This window comes from Arachis hypogaea, chromosome 5 (genome assembly GCF_003086295.3).
Source record: "Arachis hypogaea cultivar Tifrunner chromosome 5, arahy.Tifrunner.gnm2.J5K5, whole genome shotgun sequence".
Lineage (NCBI taxonomy): Eukaryota > Viridiplantae > Streptophyta > Magnoliopsida > Fabales > Fabaceae > Arachis > Arachis hypogaea.
In genome coordinates this window covers 19,029,825-19,050,666 of record NC_092040.1, presented here as the reverse complement: position 1 = coordinate 19,050,666, position 20,842 = coordinate 19,029,825, and the positions used below count along the sequence as shown (strand labels likewise).

The window sequence follows — 20,842 nt, the reverse complement described above, 5'->3', positions numbered from 1 at the left end:
AAGATAGTGTCGGCTAAAAGATTGAGAAGCTAAGAACAATAATATTCATTACGTTGTTTTCACTATTAAACTAAGTACCGTAGATATTTTTCTTGTGTGGGCTACTGAGCGAGGAAGGCGGGTAAAAAATTGAAGATTATAGTTAATTATTTAAAAAATTGTGTACTGTACAAGATGTTTTTATTTTTTACTTTTTTTTTGTTATAAAAAGTACAATCATTACTCTTCATTTAAGATTATTCTTCACCTTAAAGTCTTAAAAACATTATTATCTCATTTAATATATGTGTATATGTTATACCGCCATAAAAAATTATTAAAATAGCGACCGATTTTAGCGATCGAAAAAATTAGTTACTAATAGTAATTGATTTAACGATCGATATAAAATTTTTAGGACTATAAAAATTTAGTCGTTATATTATTTTTATTGATTAATTTTAGTGACCAACAAAATTGGTCATTAATAACAACCGAATTAATGACCGATAAATTTATTATACAACTAGAATAAAATTGGTCGCTAAATCGGTTACTATTTTTTAATTTAGTGACCAAATTAGCAACAAAAACAAGAAAAATAACGTTTTTAAGATTTTTGGTCACAAAATCAGTCGTTATTTTTAATTTAACTATTGATTTTGCAACTAATAGAAAAACAAAATAAAAAATTACTTAGTTGTTAATTCGATCGTTAAGACAATGATTGTTAAATCGATTGCTAATTATTAAGATAATGACTAATTTTAACGACTAACAAAATCAATCACTAATAATAATCAATTTAATGACCATTATTTTAACTACCATTGTTTTAATCGAAGTTAATCGCTATTTTTTAATTAACAATTAAAATTTTAACGGCCACTAAAATTAATCACTAAATCAAACGCTATGCTAATAATTTCTGGTAGTGTACACGCCCTTGTACATTCGCACTGCATCTTATTATTAATGTTAGACCATTTCATTAGTAATGATAAATCATCATTATTATTATTATTATTATTATTATTGTGTGGTGGGGTGCTATGATATAAGACAAAACTCTGCTATTTCCCTATTATATAGATTATTATAGTACACATCAAAAAATTATGATGATGGTATTATTATAAATAGATAATGATAACGTACCGTGGCGAAAGGACACTCACACTATGAGTCTATCATAGAGAGTCACTCGTGTTATGAGAAAATTCTTTAAAATTCATTAAAATCATATATATTGTATTTGTTTTGGGTAGTTAATGTTAAGATACAAGCAGGACTAGTAAAAAAAGTCAACAATCCGAAGGTCCTACACCTGGTATTGTTATTAATACTACGTTTATTCATGCAAGAACATATCTCAAATGCAGCAAATTGAATCTAGTATATCATTCCCATGTATTAATATGCCACACAGTGATAAATTAAAAAAAATATTAGAAGAAACAATATATATAAAGTAATGCATAAAATAATAGTTACATAAATTTTTTTATGGGGCATATATATACCTACATGCATATATATAATATACTACTTATATATTACCGATGCATTTTTTTTTTAATTTCAATCGAGGGCATATGCCCTCGAAAGCTAATATATGGATCTGTTTCATAATGATAAAAATATAATAGACATATATATATATATATATATATATATATATATATATATAATTTGATAATAAGAAATAATGAATTTGAACTCACAAAAACATGTTTAATGAGTAACTTGCATAACATTTTTCTATATAATTAGTGATTTTAGCAACATGTTTTGAGTATGATATAAGATGATATCGGTGTCAAATTTGTCCAAAATTTAGGCTGATTCGCCTAAATAAAGAAAAATAAAAAATTAATTATAACAATAAAAATGTTTTAAAAGCGTTACAAAAATGTGATATCTACAAATTGTCCTAAGATAATGTCAAAGAATGCAACATACATCTTGTAACGTTTTAATCTTCTCAATCTAATTAATAAAGAAATACGATATGCATAATGTAGTATTTAATTTAATAACAAATACAAAAAACACTACGTATTTAAAACGTTAGAATTAACAGAATATTCCGTTAAATAAAATGATGAATATACTTAATATTTGACTGAATATTTCATATAGTTTAACAGAATATCCTATTAATTCTAATATTTTTATCACGGTAGAGACTTAGTTATAAAATTTGATATGATATAGAAGTCCAATTAAAAAAGACATAAACACCTAATTAAAAATTTGATAAAATTATAGAAACTAACGGAATAATTAAACATTTTTAGATCTAACTTTATTTATTTTTAATCTAATATTTAACTGATAGTTTTTTTTAAGTGAAAGACTTTAATGTAATGTTCTTTATATTTGTTGCTTGTGAAGAACTCATCACTATATCTATTGAGTTCTATTATATTTTGAATTGATAAAGAGTGCGATATAATGTGTATCATATTTTACTTAACCTAAATTTAAATTTATCACATTTTTGTAATATAATATTAAATGTCACGTTTTTTCATATTGAGAAAAATTTTGGCAAAATTTAGGTTTCAAATACTTTGAAAAAAGATGCATTAAGATAAGGTAATATGCCATTAGATTTACCGAGTCTTACGTGGCAGTATAGCAAACCCGCGGTTGCAGTTTAAGAAGATGGAGTGCGTAGCATCTGAACAAGACTGTGACTTTCCTGTGAATTCTTCCACTGTCATGTGCCCAACAGAACACTGAACATCATCAGAACATGTTCCTATCCATTTCCACATATATAAATAACTACTGTTTTCTTTCTTAAATCATGTGGTAACTAATTCCCTGATTACTGTGACAATGAAATCTCACTCTTTTTAGCATCCCAGATTCTCTCATTGATGTTCCCTACCTGCTCCACATTGCTGGTAAATTGAATCTTCTCTATTCACATGTTTTCCCAGGAAACAAACATACTATTTTAATTTCTTGTAATAACCATCTTTACAAAATTAGAAACGAACTTTTCTACTTATATATATATAATATATAATAGATTAGTATATAAGATTCTATGATTACTAAAACAAGAAAATATGGTAACCATGCCTTTTGTGACTAACAGATTTTCTTTTCTTGCTACAGAAGTTCTTGTAGGAGAATCAGTGAGATATGATGAAGAAGTTCTTGGTTTCTTTTTATTTCTTGTTCCCTGCAACAATTTCAATCATTCTTGTGCTTCTAACTCCAATTCCAAGTGCACAGTTAACACCAACTGAAAGCGGAATCCTCCTCCAAGTTCAGAAGCTACTAGAATACCCTGAAGCTCTTCAACCATGGAACAACTTCACCACCAACTTCTGCTTCCTCCCTCCATCATCATCCCTCAAGATTCTCTGCTCCAATGGCCATGTAACAGAATTAACCATTATTGGAAACAGAGGTTCTTCTTTGAGTCATCATCATCAAGATCAAGAAGCTCCTACTCTTTCTGAAAGATTCTCAATTCATGATCTTTTAGTTCTGCTGTCAAGGCTTTCAAATTTGAAGGCTTTGTCTTTGGTTTCACTTGGTCTGTGGGGTCATTTACCATCTGAGATTAACCGGTTCGGATCAATCAAATCCATGAATTTAAGCTCAAACTTCATCTATGGAAAAATCCCATCATCAATTTCTTCTATGAGGACACTTAAGAGTCTTGTTCTTGCTCATAATCTCCTCAATGGAACTATACCTGATCTAACAATGCTATCTTCTCTTCAAGAACTCGACTTGGGCTTCAATGGTTTCGGCCCAGAGTTCCCTTCATTGAGCAAGAACATTGTGAAGATTATCTTAAGAAACAACTCTTTCACATCCCAAATTCCTTCAGAACTCATCAAATTTCAAAGGCTTCAACAATTTGACATCTCTAACAATGGAATTTTCGGAACCATTCCTTTGTTTTTGTTCTCTCTTCCTTCTCTTCAGTACTTAAACTTGGCATCAAACCAATTAAGCGGCTCACTCTCTCTGAACACAAGCTGCGGTTCTGTTCTAACTTTTGTTGATGTCTCATACAACCTTTTAACAGGAAACTTGCCATCTTGCTTCACTTCGAAGTCATCGAATCGAACGATAATGTATTCGAGGAATTGTGTCTCAGCAATGAGATTGAGTGATCAGTATCCTGCTTCATATTGCGAGGGAGTGATGGAAGCCTTGACGGCTAAATCACCAGGTCGAAGCCGGAAGGAGGAGTCAGAGATTCATCTAGGCCTAGTTCTTGGTGTTCTGGGAGTTGCTACAGGAGTGGCTGGGCTTGTGGCTCTTCTCATTCTGTTCATCTTGAAGAAGAACAAAGCAAAAAGTGCCGAAAAGGATATCATTGATAACAAATCTGCTGCTGATAAATTTCACATCAATCTATATCCAGGACCAAAAATTGTTGCAAGTATGGTAAAAAAAAAAAAAATTGTGCACATCTTATTATTATTCTTTTTTATTTTGTTAATGTTTTTATCATAGATTTATTCCTCAAGAGGTGGTTTACATGTTCCTTAGACCATGTCAATTACGTATCTCATAACTGTTTTGGTGACTAATATCTCGAATTATTTTTTTTTACCTTCGGAAATTAAATAGGATGTGCTACTGAAAGAATGAGTCTAGCAGCACTTGGATTGCCACCATATTGCAATTTCACATCAGATGAAATTGGAGATGCAACAAACAACTTTCGCCAATCAAATTTAATAGGAGAAGGAGCACAGGGACAGGTAAAAACAATATTTAAGATGAAGTGTTTGTTTGTGGGTCTATATTGAGCCCTCAAGACCAATTTTTTTAATGCCATTTTCTCTTGTTATATTTACACAGCTATATAAGGGCAAGCTCGTGGATGGTTCAATGGTCCTTGTTAACCGTTTAAGGGTAAAGCAGAAGAGTTTGAACAGCAACAGTATGCAGAACTTGAAGAAGGTGTTGCCAAATTTAAGGCATAGGAATTTGGTTAGTGTTTTAGGACATTGCTTCATTACTTGTCAGGACCATCCCCAAACTAGAAGCACAATCTTCATTGTATTTGAGCACATCCCAAATTTGTCATCCTTAAGGGACCATCTTACAGGTAAGCATTTACACACACACATGATACTAAACGCAAATACTTCCTCTATTTCTTTAGTATCTTTTTGGTCTTTTGCGAATCAACTGCTATTTCTATTCATAAAACTTTAAAATATTAACAAATCTATGTATGAATAAACAAAACTAATTTTGTAATTACGAATGACAAAAAGCTGTTATTTTTATCCTTAAAAATTTAAAATATTAATAAATTTACACAAATGAAATTAAAATTTTAGTACATTTTATCACGTAAAAACCATTTTTCATGAGTATAACTAGTTTTGTTCATTTATAATTAAATTTGTTCGCATTTTAAAGTTTTATGATTATAAATGATAGTTTATTCTTTTGCGGTTCATTTTTCTAGAAATAGTTCTAAAAATTTTAAATGCGATACTACCTCTATTTCATTTTATATGTCACTTTCACATTTTGCTATGTTTCAAAATCCATCTAGATACAATGATCATAGATAGGATAACCAAAAGTAATGCGAGTGGAGGGTGTATTTGAATGACCAAAAAAGCGTAACATGGAAATTTATTTGACAGATAGGATAAGAAGGGAAACGCTGAAATGGCCACAAAGAATGGCAATAAGCATAGGCATTGCAAGAGGAATCCAGTTCTTACACACAGGAGTTACTCCGGGCATCTATGGCAACAATTTAAGGATTGAGAACATTCTGTTAGATAATAGTCTCAATCCAAAAGTCAGTGGATACAGTATTCCATTGCCATCAAAGGTTAGAAACAAATTATATTTAATTTGACCAACTCTTTCATTCATATATATTTCTATGAATGGATTACAGTGATCTCCTATTCTCCTGTATAGTTGGACATTATTACACACAACACTATTTTATTTTTAAAAGTATATACTAATCTCTCTTGGGTTTAGATTATATGAAACTTGAACACCCCTTTATTTTGTAAAATGTGACATTAATCTCCCTTATGAGTTATGATGCCAGGGTGGTTTGTTAAGCAAGTAATTTTACCATGTATTCAACTACTATCTCATTTTAACCTTCACTCAAAAGCTTTCTTTGCAAATTTTCAGAAAGGCGTTGATAGGAGACAGAATCAACAATGTGTTCCCAGTGTTAGTGGCAGGTACTAATGATTCCGTTAGCCTTTATAGTTTTATTAAATTTTTAATTAGATCTTTAAATATAATTTTTGTATTTGAACATATTATTTTTTGTTAAAAATATATTTTTTTGAAATATTTAGTTAGGCCGTTATAATTTTGTGTGTGATGTAGAATAAATTATAAACTATTCTAAAATAAATATACATTTTATCTGAAAAATAACAACTAATAAAAATTTAATTATAAATTTATATATGATATTGGACTAAATTATAAAACTTCAAACTAAAAAATCTAATTAAAAATTTAGAAAAATTATAAAGTCTAACAGAATAATTAAACCTATGTTATATATTTTTATAGTTTTGTTTATTTATTTATTTTTCACTAATGTATCATGTAACCAATTAAAATATGGTGTTATTACTTATTTTAGATGCAGCAATGAAGAAAAGGAAGATATATTTCAGTTGGGTGTCATTCTAATTCAAATAATCACTGGCAAGCTAATTACATCTTCAGGTGAATTAGAGGAGCTAAAAGATGAGGTATCAATCATCAAGGACATTTTTTGCTCTAAGTCAGATAATTTTATATATAGATATTTCAAGCTCATAAATCATAAGATCCTTCAATCTTTCCATAAATATTTGTTAAACATCTATATAATCGTATCATTCCTGGATAACTAATATACCTCTTTATAATAATCAAATTCTCTCGCATTTCATGTTTAGATTGTTTTAAATGTTTAACTAACATTTTATTCTAGATGTTGAAATTTTTTTTTTTAAAAAAAAAAAAACTCAACACAACAGAGTGGAGCACCTAAAAAGCACTGAATTACTAGTCCAACAATAGAGATTAATCTGTAGTCAATCTTTAATGAAATAACATCACATTTTAAGAATCATAATACACTTAGTAACAATGTTTAATGATGTTCAGTTGGAGAGAGGTTTGTCAGAAGCTGCATCATCAACACCAAGGCTCACAGTTGATCCTTCCCTCAGGGGAATTTTTGTATATGAATCTGTGAAAACTGCACTTCAGATCACCATCAATTGCCTCAGCAAGGTCACTATTAATCGCCCTTCAATAGAGGATGTTCTTTGGAATCTGCAGTACTCAATGCAAGTTCAAGAAGCCAGGAGCAGCAGTGGGAATAGTCCAAGATTGTAAAAATTAAAATTAAAATAAAAAGTAAAAAAACATAAAGATGTTCGCTACTTAAGTTATCTGAATATAGTTTCTTCAATAAGGGCCTGCATCTTTTGTAATTGCCATAATTTAGTTAATTAGCCTTTAAACATGACAAACTATATATTAACAAAGTCACCCCAAAATGCGAAATAATTAAAACATGTTCATACCATATATGATATGATTGTTCTTAAACGCTCCTTACTAAATAAGAAGTATTATACTTTTGTTAATTAAACAAATTTAAGTTTATTATTTATTATATTTTGTATTAATTATTCAAATTTAAAATTATAATTTAAGATTTAAAACTTATTATTTAAAATTTTAACTTTAAATTTTAACGTTGCACTTCTTAATAACACATTAAAATTCGCCACGTATATAACATGCGATTTTTTAAATAAATAAAATAAACAATATTAAATTTACACTTGTAGACACGTGTAGATTAATTTATGATTATACACGATATTACATATCTCGTCCTCGGCATGGACGAATTTCTTATGAACATATCTCGTTCCTAACATGGATGAAATAAATAAAAAATAATTAATATTGTATCTAGTCTACAGATAAAAAGACACGGCCATCTTTATGAATGTATCTCATTTAGGATTCACAACAGCCACTTGGATATCCGTATTATTATCTGTATCTACCATCTCTGCCGCATCCACAGAATCCTCCACCATAGTTTTATATGGCACTTCTACCACGACGACCTTAGAGACCTACCTATCAGATTTGACCACCGACATACGACACAACAGGTCATCTGCATCATCTACCTCCCGTCCCCGCATAATCATTATTCTGTATTAAGAATGTTTATTATGCTTATTTGTATCTCAACTTCATATTAAATGTATAGTTTGAGACTACATTTATGTTTGTTATTGAATTCATTAAACCATAGTCATTATTATATATTAACTATGTTTATTATACTTATTGGTGTTACAATAATAACATGAATAATCTCCTTATATAGCTGAAAATTATTATCCCATATTTTAAACACATATCTCATTCTCAACATTTGGGTGGAAGTGAGCCGAGTTGAGCCGAGCTAAACCAAGCTCAAGCTCGACTCACAAAAATTGAGCTTGGCTCACAGCTCGACTTATTAACAATCGAGCCTATTTCTTAAACTCAATCTCGGCTCATCGAAAGCTTACGAGCTGGTTTGAGCTCACGAGCTGACTCAAATAATAGAAACATAAATACATAATCTATAATTCTATATTAATAAATTATAACTTGTATATTTTAAAAAAGATTTAAAAGGATCAATTTTATATATTGTTATCTATCAATAAATTATAAATTTTTTATTTATGTCCTATATTAAAATTATATGTAAAAAATAAATTTTAATTTTAAATAATTAAGATCATTAATATATATGGTTATATAGTACTATTTCATATGTATATATATAATATTAAAAATATAGATTAAATACATATAGGATTTGTATATTAATAATTATCTATATATAATCGAGTCAGCTCATGAGCTAATGAGCTGAGCTTATCCAAGCTCAAGCTCGGCTCATTTAATTTATGAGCTCAATTCCAAGCTCAAGCTTGGCTTATTAGCTCACGAGCTTAGCTTTTCGAGCTATTAACGAATCGAGCTCGAGCTAGCTCATGAGCTGACTTGACTCACTTCCAGCCCTACTCAACATGGATGAGTTTCTTATAAACGTTTCTCACCCCTAGCATAGACAAGATACGTTTATAAGGATAACAGTGCCTTATCTCATCTGCAGACTAGATCCACAGCTAATCCTTCCTTATTTTTCTCATCTATACCAGGGATGATATACGTTCATAAGAAACTCGTCTATGCTGAAGACGATATATGTAAGAATGTGTATAATCGTAAATTAACCCACATACATCTATAAGTGTAAATTTAATATTTATTTTATTTATTAAAAAAATCCACAACATGGAGGTTACAAACAGAAAAAACAATTAAAGAGTAAATTTTCTTTCTGACCCCTGTCCATTTTCATTTTATACAACCTACACCACATCGATTGGAAAATGACAACTCGCTCCTGATCTTTTCTTTTCATTAGACACATGAATCCTTCTGTGATATTCTCTAGCAAATCTTGATGAAATTTGATGACATGTCACATTGGGCTCTATGACGTGGCGTCACTTCTCCTATATGGAATATAACCATTTGATTAGGACACTTAAATCCCCTGTCAAATCATCAAAACGACGTCGCGTATGGAAGTGAAATGAAAGGTCTCTCTCATTTTTAACCCTAAACAACCCTCACTCCATTCTCTGAATTACATAAAACTTTAACAAATAGACATTTTTCCTCTAAAATATTGGTGACGAAGAGCTTCAGTGAGGTGGTCATGAAAACACTGTAAAAGAAGAATAGAGCTACTAACGGAGGCTTTCACAGAGTAACAGTGGTGTGTTTGTCACTTTCGTCGAGGTAGCCTTTGTTTAATCATTTTTTGAACTGTGTCCAGTGGTACTATTTCATTGTCTCTTGTTTTTTGTTTAATCACTTTAATGGAAAATGCTATTTTAATCTATGATTAGGTTAGTAATCAGTTAATTAATTATTTTGTTTTTGAAATTTTTGCATATAGATATCTTATGAGGTTGTCCTTGTTTTTCACCATGGGAGTTGGTTTGAAAAGGACTCTAATAGGGTGTTGTACTACGTGGATGACAATGTGTACAGATTTTCTTCATTAGATATTGATCTTGTCAATTTCAAAGATTTAAAACTAATGTTTAAGGGACTAGGGTATGCTAGTTATAAACAGATGTATTAGTATGACTCAAATGCACCTAATTTGGAGGCTAAATTCTTAAGGGGAATAAAGAGATTAATAAAATGTGTGATAAGAAGATGAAAAATATGAAGACTGATCTATTGGTGATATACTTTGACCACAAAATGAATAAGCCACAAATTTTGAATGAGAAAGCAGGATGGAGTTAGGAGAGAGAGTAATTCCTCCTCCTTAGATAGGTATGAGAGTACAGAGGATGATGCTTATAAATCTCTCCCTCCTAGATTTGAGTTTAATAGTAGTAGTAGTGTTGAAGAAATTTCAGCAAGAAAGAAGACTGAAAAGAAGAAGAAGAATGATAAGAAAAAGGTTATTGAAGAAGCGCTTAAGAAGAACTCTAAGAAAAAGGTTAGTGGAGTGGAAAAAATATAGTAGCACTTCTATTAGATCCAATGGTATTGAACCCTTTATTCTTTAATGATTTTATTGGAAAAATATTATAAAACTTGAATAACAACAAATTGTGCTTCTTTAATTTTTTTTATAGGCTAAAGCAAAAAAGTAGAAGAAAAAGATGTCTAGGAGATCTACACTAGTTTCAATCTAGCAACAAATTGAAGGGATCCAAGTCTCACAGTATGCTCCAGCTCTAGAGGTTTGCACATTTTTACTGTTCATTTGTAATGTATTATACAAATATTCAAATTTCCTATTTCTGTAATTGGATAATATTGTAGGGACTTGATATTAGTCCTCTAGTTTTAATGGCCCCCAATCTGACTCCCCTGACTTCTCTACCCAAAATAGGATGAAGGCTCCATTATTAACACCTCTAGCTCTAGCTCAACAGGTCAATCCCTCATCTATTCCTCCACAACCCTAAACACTATCTATACATCAATAATGAAAAATGTTAAGAATGACATTGGACCAGACTCTTTTAAATTTATGCCAACACCAGGTCTTAATGACCCTCCTAGGTCTAGGACCACATATGGCTTCCACCAAGACAAACCCAAAAAGCAGATTAAAAGGAACCTTTTATGATTAGCAAGATGTTTGGTGTATGTAGTATATGATGTATCTAGTTGGTGTATGAACTTGACATATGATGCTATTTTTGTGTATCTTGTGTTTGTCTTTAGATATGATATAATGGTAGCTTTTGGTAGAGAGACAGAGACTGAAAGACTGATACTGAGAGACAGAGACTTAGAGATAGAGACTGAAATAAATCTCAGTATTCTGTTTGGTGCAAAGTGGGAGACAGAAATTGAAACAAGAATAAAGCTCTAATTTAATTTGTACAAAGGGTAAAATTAGAATTAATTAATTGAAATGAGGGTATTTTAGGTATAAATTGTTATTAAAATTTCAGTCTCCATCTTTAAAAATTTCAGTCCCCTGTGTCTCCACTTTTTGGAGGTATTGAAATACTAAAATTTTAGGGACAGAGACAGAAATTTTAGTACCAGTTTCTGAGTCAACAAACATGATACTGAATCTCAGTCTCCCAGTCTCTGTCCCAATACCTCAAAACAAACGCTACCTTACTTAGTTGGTTTGGTATTTGTTGTATGAACTTGTCATATTAATATATTTTTATTGTGATTATTTGCTATTATATTAATTTCTTCACAAAGTACATGAACAAAATCAAATCAAAAGTTATATTCCATTCACATGAAAAGAGGTTCAAAATACAAAAGAAGTCATTTAGTCATAATTTTCATCATATAGCACATCAACTTACTAGAATACACTATACATAACTACTAGAAATGCAGATAACAGAAACATCAAAATAATCCATCCTAAAAGCTTATTTCCCAACTTCTTTATTATTTCATGCCTACATTGCTCTAACTTTTGCTCTAATTTTTTCATTATGTCTTCCAGCATCATCACTTTTGTACAACATTACTCTTTTTCATCATCACTCTATCTTCTACATCACCCTTTTGCATATTGTCGTGCTTAGTTGAAATTAACTCAACAAGCCATACGAAAAATTTGTAGTGTGGTCGATCACTCTAAAATTAAAATTCATTATATCAGTACAATCTGAACTCTGAAAATTAGCAACCAACTTAGTTGCAAACTTCAAGCAGCAACAACATTATTAGACTCTGGAATAGATGTATCTAAAACATACTAAAATCAACAATAGAAACCCACTTACATGATAGTAGCTAGCAGAAACTAAGAAAAAAATTTTCTAGGTTCTTCGATGTCCCTGATTCTTGCATCACAGCATATGCTCTATATTTACATCTAGGGTCCCGAATTTTCTCCTCCTACTACTTGCACTTGCATTGGTAGTCAAACCCATAAAATTCGCACACTTCCTACCTCTAACATGTCGCTGAGAAGTTGAAGATTGCTCTGCATTACTCATGGCTTTCTTTTTCTCTTAGTGTTACCTTCTTCTGTTAGGTTTAGTAATGGAAACCTTCCCCATATGTGACATCATTTTGATGATTTGACGGAAGTTTAAGTATTAGAATCGAATGGTTGTAGTCCACATAGAAGAAAGGGCACCACATCATAGAGCCCAACATGACATATCATCAAATTCCATCAAGACTTATAAAAAAATCTCACAGAAGAACTCATGTGTCTAATAAAAAAATATAAGAGGTGAGTTATTATTTTCTGAGGATAAACAACCATTTGTACCTATGGACTTTACGTGCATGGACAAAAATACCCATCAAAGAAGAAAACTAATGTTGTAGCCATCAAAGATAAGTTCTGTACGACAAAAATACCCAAACCCTAAATTTTTGACTTTAATAAAATTCTCAAATTACCCCTACCATTTATCTTCAACCTCAACTCCACTACCATCTCTTCTCCAAATATCAAATTTTTACATTCTTCTATTACCACCAACTTAACCATCTTTTCTCTTCTCTGCTACTCTACCACCGCCACCATCATGGCATCTCCATCTTCTATCACGCCAGCATCACAAGTCACTAGCAAAAAACAAGAGAAAAAATAGTGAAGCCAATGAAATGAAATAAAAAAAGAATAAGAAATTGAAGATGGCCTTTTTTTCCTTCCAATTGACAAATTCATTGTAGTTAATAATAGATGAATATAAAAAAAAGGACCTCCAATTTGGTTTGAAACACTCGCATCATAAGTACAATGGGTCCCGAAAATTAGGAAAAATGTTAATGGTTTGTTGCTAATTGGAGTCATTCTCTGGCTTGACAGGGAATTGACCTTTCTCTATGAAGTCCATGAGCTTAAAATGGACCGACGAGGAGTTGAATCATGCCACACGAAGGGACTTTGCGTGCTGGATCTCAGTTCAGTATCGTTTCCGAAGCTTCTCTATCTTGTGGCGGCACTAGATGGGGGTCTTGGCCAGAGAGGCGTAGGGGCATCTCTGTGTGACGGCACTGCTGGAGCTTAAATTCGGTAGCTCTAAACTCTGAACTTGCCACTATACTGAAGTAGAGGTAATCTGTGCGCTGGTTTTGGGGCAGCACTGGGGCCATCACGGGGCTTGGGATGGGTGCCGTTGGAGGTAGCAGTGTTACATGGAAACGAATAGATTGCGTGGAGGCCTTGTCATTGTCTTCGTCATCATTAGCATAGAAAGATGGTAGTGGTGGTGGTTAGTGGAGTAGTAAAGAATAGAAAATATGGTTAAAGTAATGGCAATGGAGGGATGTAAAAGTTTATGATTTGAGAAAGAAGAGGTAGTAGTGAAATTAAGATCCGTTGAATATAAAAAGTGAGGGTAAATTGAAAATTTTATTAAAAAGTCAATAAAAATTTAGGGTTTAGATATTTTTGTGTATGAAACCGATCTTTAATAAATACAATGTTAATTTTCTCTTTTAAGGAGTATTTTTGTAAGTGTTTTGTCGATTTTTAGCAAATCGATGGTGGTTCAATTCTAATGGTCTCGGAGCGACACCAACTCCTCTTTTGGGAGTATCAGTTTTCTAAAAGTGCATCAAAGACCCTTGAATTAGACAAGATTAGAGGAAAAGACTGAAAATACAATAAATAAAAGGTTTTGAAAATAAATTGACTGAATTTAAAGTGATTTGTATTGAATTTAAAATAAAGCAATAAAATGCCTTCAATTAGATTGAATGGATTTGAATTCGAAATAACAATACAAGAACGTAAATTTGAGCAAAAAAATTAAATGTTGCTTGAAAGATAAATGTGCAAGGAAAGTAAAGTTTGCAGAAAATGTAAATGGAAAAGAAAAACAAGTGGAAGGAACCCTACAGAAATTTGACTCGAAGCAGATTTAGAAAGTCGCTGGAATGTGAGTGATGGGAAAAAAATGTCGGTAAAGATTTTCACAAAAATAATCGCGTTGCAAGTATAGTTCTAAACCAACAATTAAACCTCAATCAATATTTGATTTGTTTGTCACATGTACAAACCCAATAAAATTAACAGAAGTATTCAAACCTCGGGTCATCTCTCAAGGAATTACAGGGAAGTGTATGTATTCTTGGTTATGAAATTGTATCTTTTTTGGGTGTTTGAGTTTAATAAGTAAGGAATGTAAATAATAACTAAGAAAGGTCCTAGCAAGGATTGATAATTAGAATTTCTATCCTCATTATCATCATCAATAGTGATAGTAATTGCCTTTTGCTTTCACTTAGTTAACCTCTAACAATGAAGGAAAGTCAAGTGGACAAAATCAACTTAAGTTCACAAGTTCTAATCAAAGACTAAATTTAGTTAAGCCTAAGCTAACTAGCAATTTTCAATCATAATCGACAAAAGAATTTCGATAACTCAAGAGTCTCTAATTGATCAATCCAAGTTAAGCACGTAAAAATCTAATTTAAAATCCAACCAAGCATTTTATCAAACACTTGGAAAGACATAAAATAAAAACATAGAAGACTAACAAGATATAGCAAAATCTAAGACTAACCAAAGCAAAGAAATAACAATAACCAAACAATTGAGTAGTAAGAAACATGAAACATAAATTGCATTGATGAAAATTGAAAGTAACACATGAACTCATAAACTAAATTAGCAGAATAAAGGAATCAATAAGAGAAGTAGATAAACTAAAGTAATAGAACAATTAAAATAGAAGAAACTTAAATTAAAGCAAGGTAGAATTCTGAAATTGAGAAGAAATAAACCTAACAACCAAAAACCTAGAGAGGGGAGAGAGCCTATCTCTCTAAAAAACTAGATCTAAAACCTAACTAATGTGAATGAGAAATGAACGATAGATCCCCCCTTTTCAACTCCACTCTGCAGCCTTTAATCAGCAATTTCAAGCCTAAAACTGGGTAAAAAGCATCCCGTAAATCACCCCAGTGTTTTTTGTAAATTGCAGTACGTGACGCTCGTCAAGCGTACGCGTCAGCTACGCGTATGTGTTGCTGAACAATTCCTGGTCACGCGTACGCGTCGCTTGCCTCTTGCACTGGTCACGTTGATTCTACGACGTGCGTGCATGGGCAACACATACGCATCACCTAACTACAAGGCAACTATGGTAAATTATCATATCATTTTGAAGCTACGGATGTTAGCTTTCCAACGCAACTGGAACTGCCTTATTCGGACCTCTGTAGCTCAAGTTATGATCGATTTAGTACGAAGAAGTCAGGATTGACAACTTAGCAATTCTTTCAATTTCTTATGTTCTGATGAGCGGATAATTTATACGCTTTTTGGTATTGTTTTTAGGTAGTTTTTAGTATATTTTAGTTACTTTTTATTATATTTTCATTAGTTTTTATGCAAAAATCACAATTCTTGACTTTACTATGAGTTTGTGTGTTTTTCTGTAATTTTAGGTATTTTCTGGCTGAAATTGAGGGACCTGAGCAAAAATCTGATTCAGAAGCTGAGAAAGGACTACATATGCTGTTGGATTCTGACCTCCCTGCACTCAAACACGTTTTTCTGGAGCTACAGAAGTTCAATTGGCACGTTCTCAATTTGGTTGAAAAGCTAACATCTTGGGCTTCCAATAAAGTTTAATAGTCCATACTTTGTTCGAGATTTGATGGCCCAAACTGGCGTTAAAACGCCCACCAGAGACCCTTTTCTGGCATAAAACGCCGGAACTAGCACCAGAGCTGGAGTTAAATGCCTAAACTGGCATCCAAGCTGGCGTATAACTCCTGAAAAAGCCTATGCATGTGTAAAGCCCAATGCTCAGCCCAAGCACACACCAAGTGGGCCCCGGAAGTGGATTTCTGCACTATCTGCACTTTGTTACTTATTTTCTGTAATCCCTAGTAACTAGTTTAGTATAAATAGCACTTTTTACTATTGTATTTGATATCTTTGGATCATCTTTTGATCTTTTTGATCACTTTGAGGGAGGCTGGCCATTCAGCCATGCCTAGACCTTTCTCTCTTATGTATTTTCTAATGGTGGAGTTTCTACACCTCATAGATTAAGATGCGGAGCTCTGCTGTTCTTCATGAATTAATGCAAGTAATATTGTTTTTCTTTCAATTCACGCTTACTTATTCTCCAAGATATACTCTCGTACTTAATTCAGTTAACTCAGAATGAAGGGGTGATCCGTGACAATCACCGACTATCTTCGTTACTCGCATAGCCAAGATCCGCGTGCCTGACAACCACAAGCGGTCTACATGATGTTCAACGTAGTCATTGGACGACAGCCGGAGTATAGTCTCTTGAGTCTCTAATCCACGGACCGAGTCCCTGAGGTTAGAACCTTTGTGGTATAGGCTAGAACCAATTGGCAGCATTCTTGAGATTCGGAAAGTCTAAACCTTGTTTGTGGTATTCTGAGTAGAATCTGGGACGGCATGACTGTGATGAGCTTCAAACTCATGAATGTTGGGCACAGTGACAGTGTTCAAAAGGATAAAGAGATCCTATTCCGACACAAGTGAGAACCGACAGATGATTAGCCGTGCGGTAGCTGTGCCTAGTATTTTTCATCCGAGACGAGAGATCCGACAGTTGATTAGCCATACAAAAACCGTACCTGGACCATTTTCACTGAGAGGATCATACAGCTTGCCATGGAAGGGAGCACGCATGATTGGATGAAGACAATTGGAAAGCAGATGTTCTGAAGCAACAAAGCTTCTCCAAATGCTTATCTAGAATTCCCACCAATGAATTACATAAGTATCTTTATTTTAATTTATGTTTTATTTATCTTTCAATTATCAAAACTCATAACCAATTGAATCCGCCTGACTAAGATTTACAGCATGACCATAACTTGATTCAAGCCGGCAATCTCCGTGGGATCGAGCCTTACTCACGTAAGGTTTTATTACTTGGACGACCCAGTGCACTTGCTGGTTAGTTGTATCGGAGTTGTAAAAAGTATGATCACAATTCCGTGTACCAAGTTTTTGGCGCCGTTGCTGGGGATTGTTCGAGTTTGGACAACTGACGGTTCATCTTGTTGCCTAGATTAGGTAACCTTCTTTCTTGTTTCAACCTATATTTTCTTTTCAAAAAGTTTTTTTTTAAAAAAAAGAAAATTTTTTTTAATAAAAATCATAAAACCAAAAAAAATTTTGTGTTTCTTGTTTGAGTCTTGTGTCAAATTTTAAGTTTGGTGTCAACTGCATGTTTTTAATTTTTCTTAGATTTTCGAAAATTCATGCATTGTGTTCTTCTTTGATCTTCAAGTTGTTCTTGATGATTTCCCTTGTTTGATCTTTAATTTTTTCTTGTTTTGTGTTTTTTCATATTTTTCTGGTTCATTTTCGAATTGTTAGTGTCCCTAATACAAAAGTTCTTAAGTTTGGTGTCTTGCATGTCTTTCTTTTCTTAAAAATTTTCAAAGTGTTCTTGGTGTTCATCTTGACATTCAAAGTGTTCTAGCATGCATTATTTGTTTTGATCTTAAAATTTTATGTTTTGTTTCATTTTGTTGTTTTTCTCTCTCCTCATTAAAAATTCAAAAGTAAAAAAATCTTTTCGATTTTTCTCAAATTTTCGAAATTTCGAGTTGACTTGGTCAAAAATTTTTAAAATTTAGTTGTTTCTTGTTAGTCAAGTCAAAATTATATATATATATATATATATATATATATATATATATATATATATATCTTTTCAGTGAATAATACAGAGAAATGAAGGATCAGAACATAAAGCAGAGGAATCACAGAGAAAAAGAGTTCACTGGCGTTTAAACGCCAGTAAAGAGGCATTTTGGGCGTTAAACGCCAGAATGGCTATCATTCTAGGCATTTAACGCCAGTAAAGATATCATTCTGGGCGTTAAACGCCAGAATGGGCAGCATTCTGGGCGTTTAGAAAAACTCCCAGTAAAGAAGGATTCTTGGCGTTTAACGCCAGCCAGGTATCTGGCTGGGCGTTAAACACCCAAAGAGGCAGTTAAGTGGGCGTTAAACGCCAGAATGGATAGCATTCTGGGCGTTTATTGCCAGGATGACACAAAGGAGGTAATTTTGGTTTCCAATTCGATTTTTTTCAATTTTTCATGTTTTAATTCATAACTTTTTGCATCAAACATATTTTAAACGTTCATCTTTCAATTTTTTTAATGTTTTCGAAAATCTTAAAACTAATTTTTCAAAAATCTTTTTCTTAATTTTATTTCATATTTTCGAAAATCCTTGCTAACAATTAATGTTTTGATTCAAAAAATTTCAAGTTTGTTACTTTCTTGTTAAGAAAGGTTCAATCTTTAAATTCTAGAATCATATCTTTTAGTTTCTTGTTAGTCAAGTCATCAACTTTAATTTTAAAAATCAAATCTTTTTAATTTCTCTTTCAACTCCTTCTCAGAATAAATTTCAATTATATCTTTTTAAAATTTTAATTTCAAAATCTTTTTCTAACTTCTTATCTTTTCAAAATTATTTTCAAATCTTTTTCAACTAACCACTTGACTTGTTTGTTTTAATTTTAAAGGAGCTTACTATTTCTTATCTTTTTCAAAACCACCTAACTATTTCTTTCACTTCTAATTTTTGAAAATCACCCACCACTTTTTCAAAATTCTTTTTAATTAACTAATTATTTTAAATTCTAATTTTATTTTATTTCTTTTAATATTTTCGAAACCAACTTAATTAATTAAATAAAAATAAAAATATTTTTCTTTTCCCTCTTTTAAAATTCGAATACTCTCTCTCTCTCTCTCTCTCTCTCTCACATCTCTTTCTATTTATTTGCTAACACTTCTCTTCTACTCATAATTCGAACCCCTCTCTCTTCTCTCTGTTCGAATTACTCATCTCCTCTTTCTTCTATTCTTCTATTCTTTTATTCTTATACTCACATAAAGGAATCTCTATACTGTGACATAGAGGATTCCACTACTCTTTTTGTTCTCTTCTTTTTCATATGAGTAGGAACAAGGATAAGGACATTCTTGTTGAAGTTGATCCTGAACTTGAAAGGACTCTGAAGTGGAAGCTAAGAGAAGCTAAAGCACAACACTCCAGAAAAAGACCTTACAGAAAATCTCGAAAAAGAAGCAGACATGGCAGCCGAACCCAACAATAATGCTAGAGATGCAAGGAAGATTCTTGGTGACTATACTACACCAACTTCCAACTTCTATGGAAGAATCATCTCAATTCCTGCCATTGGAGCAAACAACTTTGAGCTTAAGCCTCAGTTAGTTTCTCTAATGCAGCAGAATTGCAAGTTTCATGGACTTCCATCGGAAGATCCTCATCAGTTCTTAGCTGAATTCTTGCAGATCTGTGATACTATTAAGATCAATCGGGTCCATTGATTCCGAGGTCTATAGACTTATGCTTTTTTCCTTTGCTGTAAGAGACAGAGCTAGGATATGGTTGGACTCACAACCTAGAGAAAGCTTGAACTCTTGGGATAAGTTGGTCACTGCTTTCTTGGCCAAGTTCTTTCCACCTCAAAAGCTGAGCAAGCTTAGAGTGGACGTCCAAACCTTCAGACAGAAAGAAGGTAAATCCCTCTATAAAGCTTGGAAAAGATACAAGCAGTTGATCAGAAGGTGTCCTTCTGACATGCTTTCAGAATAGAGCATCTTAGACATATTCTATGATGGCCTATCTGAATTGTCCAAGATGTCATTGACCCACTCTTCTGGTGGATCTCTTCATCTGAAGAGAAGCCCTGTAGAAGCTCAGGAACTCATTGAGGGGGTTGCAAATAATCAGTTCATGTACACTTCTAAAAGAAATCCTGTGAGTAATGGGATGACTCAGAAGAAAGGAGTTTTTGAGATTGATACTCTGAATGCCATATTGGCTCAGAATAAAATATTGACTCAGTAAGTCAATATGATTTCTCAAAATCTGACTGGATTGCAAGCTGCATCCGATAGTATTAAAGAAGCTTCCTCTGAAGGAGAAGCTTATGACCCTGAGAATCCTACAATGGAAGAGGTGAATTACATGGGAGAATCCTATGGAAACACCTATAATCCTTCATGGAGAAATCATCCAAATTTCTCATGGAAGGATCAACAGAAGCCTCAACAAGGCTTCAATAATAATAATAATGGTGGGAGAAATAGGTTTGGCAATAGCAAGCCTTTTCCATCATCTTCTCAGCAACAGACAGAGAATTCTGAGCATAGCATCTCTGGCTTAGCAACTATAGTCTCTGATCTATCTAAGACCACTCTCAGTTTCATGACTGAAACAAGGTCCTCCATCAGAAATTTGGAGGCACAAGTGGGTCAGCTGAGTAAA

The 20,842-nt window shown here is 32.5% G+C and overlaps 1 protein-coding gene across 1 annotated transcript; it reads left to right on the top strand.

The window, feature by feature from the left end:
* The first annotated feature begins 2,725 nt into the window (after positions 1–2,725).
* LOC112800931 (probable LRR receptor-like serine/threonine-protein kinase At1g14390) lies at positions 2,726–7,435 on the top strand. The gene is made up of 8 exons (XM_025843386.3): positions 2,726–2,894; positions 3,112–4,399; positions 4,591–4,724; positions 4,825–5,074; positions 5,628–5,821; positions 6,142–6,194; positions 6,611–6,722; positions 7,123–7,435. Exons 2-8 carry the CDS (start codon positions 3,139–3,141, stop codon positions 7,354–7,356), a joined length of 2,238 nt encoding a protein of 745 aa, XP_025699171.1. The 5' UTR covers positions 2,726–2,894; positions 3,112–3,138; the 3' UTR covers positions 7,357–7,435.
* The last annotated feature ends 13,407 nt before the right edge of the window (positions 7,436–20,842 follow it).